Source organism: Thermobia domestica, chromosome 10 (assembly GCF_964235325.1).
Source record: "Thermobia domestica chromosome 10, izTheDome1.hap1.1, whole genome shotgun sequence".
NCBI lineage: Eukaryota > Metazoa > Arthropoda > Insecta > Zygentoma > Lepismatidae > Thermobia > Thermobia domestica.
The window spans coordinates 240,367,995-240,375,232 of record NC_137463.1 but is presented as its reverse complement, the minus strand read 5'-3'; the positions used below and the strand labels follow the sequence as shown (position 1 = coordinate 240,375,232).

The window sequence follows — 7,238 nt, the reverse complement described above, 5'->3', positions numbered from 1 at the left end:
CCACACAAATTATAATATTTTGTGTAATTTTTTTTAGATCTGTGTCAATATAAACTCATAACAAACAAATGGACTTCGATATATATATATATATATATATATATATATATATATATATATATATATATATATATATATACTTATTTGTAACAGCAGATTACACGATTTATTGTGATTTTATATAAGAGGCGGATCCAAAGGGGCGATAACCCCCAGAAGATGAAGATTTCTTATTTTATATATAAATAAAATCCATCCCAGAGTTTGGAGCTCTTAAAGGTAGCTCTAAGTAGCAGTATTATAACCCACCGACCCCCAGAAGTCCATCCTGGATCCGCCCCTGTTTTATATTTGACAGTTTGAAGACAAACGTTTCAACAAGGTACTATAAATACTGCTACAAAACTATCGCAGTAAACTGAGTGTTTTAAAAAACACATTTTTTTATCAGTTGGAAAATATGGTGAGAAACAACGTTTTAATTCAGTTTCTCAGTTTGAATTTTATTCGCTTTTTTTTCCACTTGGTGTAAAACATGAGTACATTCCTGTGCAATTGGATTTGCAACATCTCTTTTCGCTTCGCAGCAATTTGAGATCACAATGTACGATGCCATGTTAAGACACAGCATACATTTGTGGCGGTCATTTTGAAAAACATGCTTCATATAGCAAATATTTCCTATATGTGTTGTTGCACATTCCATGATCTATCGAGAGAGGTACCACTCGGTCCCTGTTGCCATTTGAAAGTTAGAAGTTGGCTCCTGGGGCCCTATGATGGGGATCCTGGGGGCACTTGTTTCTCACAGACTTTTATCACCCCCTGACATTGGTACATTCCTGCACAACTGGATCCGTCACATTTTTGTTCGTTTCTCAAATCTTTCAGGTCACAATGTTTCGTGGGACACCCTGTATATTCCCACACACGACCCAACCATGACATAATGTTTACTTCTACTATCGGTTGTTGGCTCAACCCAACCATTTCATGTTCCCCGACTTGACATTGCCTCAATCACTCTAGCATTGATGCATTCCGAGTAATGCTTATTACCGGAATTTTCTTTTTGTGAAGCGAGTGGTCTAACTATATTAGAATTGTCTGGATTTCATGGCCAGTGTTGCCAACTTTGGAACTCGTTTTTCTTTTCGACTCTAGGTACGTCGGTTTCCTGCATAGTCGGTGCTTCTTGTTTTGTTCATTCTAATATGCACAGCTCGTGATCAAATGTGGCGCATTATGGCCAACTTCGTTTTTTCCGTATTTTTCGTACTTCTGTTTTTCTATTCTCTTTTCTTAGATTGTACCACTGATTATACACGTCATATCTTATGTTCTACATGACACTGAATATTGCACTCACTTCATATAGTGCTCTTTGCAAAACATGTACTTTTCATTGCAGTTGGCAACACTGTTAACCGTACTGGTGGCCTTCATTTGTTCCCTATTGTGGCAAGTCTCTTTCTACACATCACTTGTCAGCATTGTATTTTGCCGTGCCCCTCTTTTTTTTTTTTTTTTTGCGGAATTTGCACTTTTCCCCCTTGTCCAACCTTGCTGTTTCCCGAACTTCCACCCCTTATATTTCTTGAACCTATTGCTATGGGCAGCTAATTTTTTGGGAATGCTCATCTCTGTTACGGCTCTTTCAATTGGCATAGGCCATATCTTTCACTGCAACTATCATTTTCGGAAGGTTCCCTTGTCAGATTCCATTAAAAAGAAACCTTTGCAATCAATATAGCGGACATAGTAATTAACATTGTAAAGGTCGTATTTTCTTACCTAGAGCTCTACCCTCAACACAAATAGTGAAGAGTTTATCCCAAATCAAAAACACCAGCTTCTAAGACTATAACTAATATATCAACGATCATGAACATTTTTTTTTTCATATCAAGACAGTTTCTAGTTCTGGTAATAGTAATGTTATTATTATAGGCTTTTTGATGTATATATTTATTTTATTGATTTATTTGTTTATTTTAGCAGGACATGAAGCATCTGCTTTCCAAAATCTTGATCTGTATGAGTTTGGAGCTATGTTTAGGAAGTGCTGAATGTTTGAGTATTACTTCAACAGAGAATGTTGGAAGTTATATTTCATTAAAACAGCTAATTCACTCTGAGTTTACAACGCAAGATTGTATAGTATTCTTCAACAGAAGGAACAACTCTTACGAAGATAATGAAGTCTCAAAGTTTCTTAAGAACTTGACGCTGCCCATGTGTTTAATCCTTGATAACTCGCTCTCAGCAGATGATGCAAAACATTTATTAGTTGAATCAATGAATCAAAATTGTACAACGTTCATAATAAGCACAAATGATATATGCGGATCATTCACTTATATATATGAAGCTTCTAGAGAGACATCCCAAAGGAAATTGAGAACGTTCATAATAGTTTCAACAAGAAATGAGATACCATTTGAAAATTATAAAAATTGCGAATATATACGTTTCTTTCCTTTTACTTATATTTACGTTATTCCTGATGAATGTGAGATGATGGGCATTTGTTCCTCCTGTTTGGTAACTCATACACTTGGAGATGATTTGATGCCAAGACACTTTCAGAAATTAGATCCATCCATGCTAAAGGTAGAAAATAATATTCAACAGAAACTTCTCAGCTTGAGTGGTATATCGCTAACAGTATCATTTTATCCTCTCCGACCATGGACCTTAGTCACTGGTAGCACGTACGACGGAATTGATTATAGGATACCCTGTTACTTTTTCCGTCACTATAACATTACACCGACCATAGAAATAGTTGAAACATTTGAAAAGTTCTCAGATAATGAATCATCTGGGACTTATTTGGGAAGCCTAAAATCTAAGAAGTTCCAGTTGGGTTCTCCTGCAGCTTATGTTACTTACGACAAATACAAATATTTCGACTATTGCTATGCACATGGTCAGTCAGATCTCAAATTTCTTACTCCTGGGCTAAAATTAAAACACAATTTGTGGTCAATATTTTCTCCATTCTCTGTTCAATTATGGCTGACTATGGTTGGAGTTGTAATGTTGAATTCATTTGTATTGAATTCATGTTCTGCTCTTCATCATTCAGTTGTAAAGGATCCTAAACCAGATCCTTATCTTCAGTACAGTTTTTCTCTTTTGCAAGCGATAAGTGTGATGATTGGATTTCCTGTTTCCAATGTACAATATGCCATAATAAGATATATAATCATTTGCATGTTTATGACATCAACTCTCCTAGTAACGGCCTACAGCTGTAACCTTGTGTCATTTCTTACGTTACCAACTTATGATCCCTCAATCGATAGTTTGGAAGAACTTGCTGAAAGTAGTCTCAAGTGGGGAAGTTTATATAATTATTGGACAAGTATACTTGGTGAGTCTACCAATCCTTACGTGCAAAAAATAGCTATACGACAAATTTTATTGAAAAATACTGAGGACTTAAGTAATGAAATAAAGAAAAGTCAAGTTGTAATTCCAGTTGAATGTTTCTTTCATAGATTTTGTTTTGGCGCTGAATTTTTAGAAAATACTATCGTGAAAGAGCTACATCTAATGCATGACAGTATATCAACAGTTAGTTTGGCAACGATATTCCATAAAGTGTCACCTCTCGTAGAATTATTTAATCATTTCGTTATGCAAATTACAGAGTCTGGTATAATTTATAATTGGGTCAGGGAATTAGGTGACACAGTATCTTTTGATTCTTATATTGATGAAAGTGAAGCAATTCGAGCCTTTGTCTTAAAAGACATTGGTGGTTCATTTGTATTGTTATCAATTGGATTAACTGGAGCACTAGTAGTTTTCATCACGGAATATTTGATTAAAATATGTTTACCCATCACGGAGATTCGAATGTAGGAAGAACGTGTTTACCGTCTAACTATATAGGCATTATGTTTTCATTTCGCTTCAGATGTTCTTCATAAAGCATAGTTCTAGAATCTGCTCCTATGCTAGAAGAAGCTTTCGAAATACTTTAAGTTGACATCAAGTTTTTTTTTTAAATTTTAGTTAACGTAATGTATTTTTTTCCTAATTGTAAGTCTGAAATCCAAAATACCAGCAACATTTGCGGGTTTATGACTTAACTAAGACCTACAAAGGGTGTATATTCTGATACAATTTCTGTGTTAATTAAATATGTGAATAGCATACCTGCCTTTGCTGTTCATGACGTTGAGGTTTTTGATGGATGCAAAATATTGTAAGGAAAATGACTAATGTAATGAAAATAATGTAATTGAAAAATATTGAACTTGAGTTTACAATAAAAGCAAACATCAAACACAAAGATGTTGGTAAACACCATTTACCATCACTTTCGGTATTCAAGATATTATACATTATAGTTATAGTACAAAGTTTCCACACTTTAAGAACACACTACAATAAAAAATGATTATAGAGTTGCCGCTAATAATTATACTATTGAAACAGAAGGGACTAGCCAACAATACCAAATTTGATTAAAATTAAACACATGATTCTAATAATATTGAGTGGTAGCAATGAGAACGTTAAAGGAAAGGATGGTAGAGCTAGGATTTACATCTTAAATTTAGAACAGTCTCACTCTAATACGAAGATGAAGGCGTAGACTTGTAGATAGAGGCGTCTTGAAGATCTCCATGATGATTTGTCCGACAATCGACCAAGGCATCGAATGCCGGACCGAAGGTACGGTGACGAAAGACCAAGTAACGAAGGTCCCAATGAGCAATGACCAATTCATCAAGATCGAGCTTTCTCAAGTGTATTTGTCTCGACTGTCTCTCTGACGTCATGAAGGAAGCAAAGATGGTGACACTCACTCCATGACAGACACATTCAATTCCCCAAATTGACACAGCCAAAGTACATATCGATGACACAACATAAAGCAGCTATACTTCCTACTAGGCTGCTAACGTCGTCAGGATCACATAGACTAAAACCAGGAAGAGAGCAACTTCCGAGAGTCGAAGTACTTACTACTCCTCAACAATATTTCATTATTGTGTCAATGTTTACCAGGTCGATGGTCCAAGGGAGCGTTAATTCGTCGTAAGTGCATGACAATGAGAGTCCAGTAAAAACAAACACATTGAGAAAGCATCTGATCTAAACAAAACTGAATTCCATTTAACACGTGTGAGACCGTTTTGTAGGCAAAAGGTAATAGGAAGTTACTACCAGTGTTTATTACATATCGTTTACAAATACAACGATTTCACTGTAGTAGAGCAGAGATAAGGTAATTAATTTTTTCCTTGTTGGAAATCTGTCGTCAGCTGGTGATGTCGATAGCGGGTGTGAATAACATCTAACAGGCGATGAACTTCCTCTGAACAACACATGCTCGTTTATATTCAATGAATGACAGGTTCCCAACTCCAATAAAGAATATGGTCCTAGGTTCGAGCCATGCAACAGTATGAAATATAATTTAAGTTTACTTTAATTGTATATTGGTAGTGAAAACTATCAATATTAGTTATTCAATAAATGCCTTAAATATATTGCAAGTTAAAGTAATTTGTTTTACAGATAAGTACAAATTACAATACGAAATTTGTTTTGCATAACAAATCATGCCGCAGACTGTTGGTATGATAGTTTAAAAATAACATGTCAGTGGGTTGTACTGTAGAATGTACAGTTTTAAACTGTGTTGTACTCTTGTACTCTTGTACGAAACATATTTATACGTTCTTTTACATTTTTAAGTAAAGTAAATTATATTTCATCCTAACATAAGATTACGTATCAAATTTAAATTGAATGTACAGTAAAATTTACTACATGACAAAGAGGAAGTAAATTATTTATACTTAATAAGTAAATACGAATAGAAGGATGACGTTTCTCATTTATAGTGAATCGATCTCTACAACAGTGCTATTTAAACGTTATTTTTTTCAAAATAGCATATTAATTTTTTATACCAGTATGAAGAGTAATTTCTTTCCATTCTACATTATGCACCTTTTCATATTATTGAAATCGAATTTCATATCAAATTTGTTTTGAATGTTATCATGTAGCAGAATGTGGAAAAATAGAAGTTTTTCTCTAAGATTTGTCTCCTTAATATATGTAATTTATCAATTACTGAATCAATTAGCAATTTATTTCTGTTTCATTCTTTTCAGCCGACTTTTGAAAAGAAGATATTCTTAACTTCACCCGTTTATGTTCATTTCGCGAGTAATGTTTAAAGAGTTCCACCTTGTACGGAAATGGATTAAATCGTGTTACGTTGTTACATCTCTCTTAATAACGTAAGTCATATGTTGACTAAATTCAAAGAAACTTTTTACATGGCTTTAGAAAATTGACGTCTTGTTTATATTTCGTTTAAGGGGATCTGATACCTCTTCGCTTATGTTTCTAACTTTCTATTTGAAAGCATGTTAATTTGAATATGGTAATTTCTAACAAAGTATTACACGTAATGACTTGAAATTTTGATAACAAATACACAAGACCCATATAAATCCAACCACGGTCTCCAATTTACGTTACATGCGATAGATTAATTGCAATATATCCTTCAGAAAGTTTGGAAACTATGCTGTTTATAGCATATGGATAGATCTTTTTAAAGGAATTGAGAGCCTTCTGAACCTCTAGCCTACTAGTCTTCGCGACACGTGGTAGTGATTTATCAGCGCTTCAGGCTAAAAACCAATGTCGCCTCTGTTCCTTTCCTTCTAATTTCTTTCTTTTTTTTTCCTTTTTTCAAAAATTTGTTTTGGGCAGCTTTGCCCTTTTGTCGGCTGTCTATAGAAATAGCAGTCATACTCCCTGGAATTGTTGATTCTCGGTTGGAACAGTCACTTCCTCTCCGTCCTGAACCTCAGTGTTAGATTCGACAAACAAAAATAAACTCGAAGACAGTAAATGTAAAAAGACAACAGCAGCAGTACTTTGTATTAAAAATTTTGAATGAACAAAAATATTGTATCTAAATAACGTAAGAAGTTCTATATTGTTCTCGTATAAGATGCTATAAAATCTCTACTTCGTAATAAAACTAAAAGTTATGTCTTTGAAAGATGGTATTAGACTTAGCAAAAACTGGTTTTGTGGAGTCAATGTAATATTTCATACATACAATATTTTTATTCAATTTTTAGAAATTAGTGTATTGGTAATATACAAAGTGTACAGTAAATGTAATCAGTGTACAATATCAAGATATTTTATTGATAATTGTTTTTTGGATGAGTTAACTTCAGGCA

At 34.0% G+C, this 7,238-nt stretch overlaps 1 protein-coding gene across 1 annotated transcript; it reads left to right on the top strand.

Moving 5' to 3' along the window:
• Positions 1-2,517: 2,517 nt before the first annotated feature.
• Positions 2,518-3,873, top strand: LOC145661868 (glutamate receptor ionotropic, delta-1-like). The gene has a single exon (XM_081727208.1). It carries the CDS (start codon positions 2,518-2,520, stop codon positions 3,871-3,873), a length of 1,356 nt encoding a protein of 451 aa, XP_081583334.1.
• Positions 3,874-7,238: the final 3,365 nt, after the last annotated feature.

Excerpts from the sequence above, each read along its gene's own strand:
- LOC145661868 (XM_081727208.1), top strand. The coding sequence starts at position 2,518 with ATGATGGGCATTTGTTCCTCCTGTTTGGTAACTCATACACTTGGAGAT.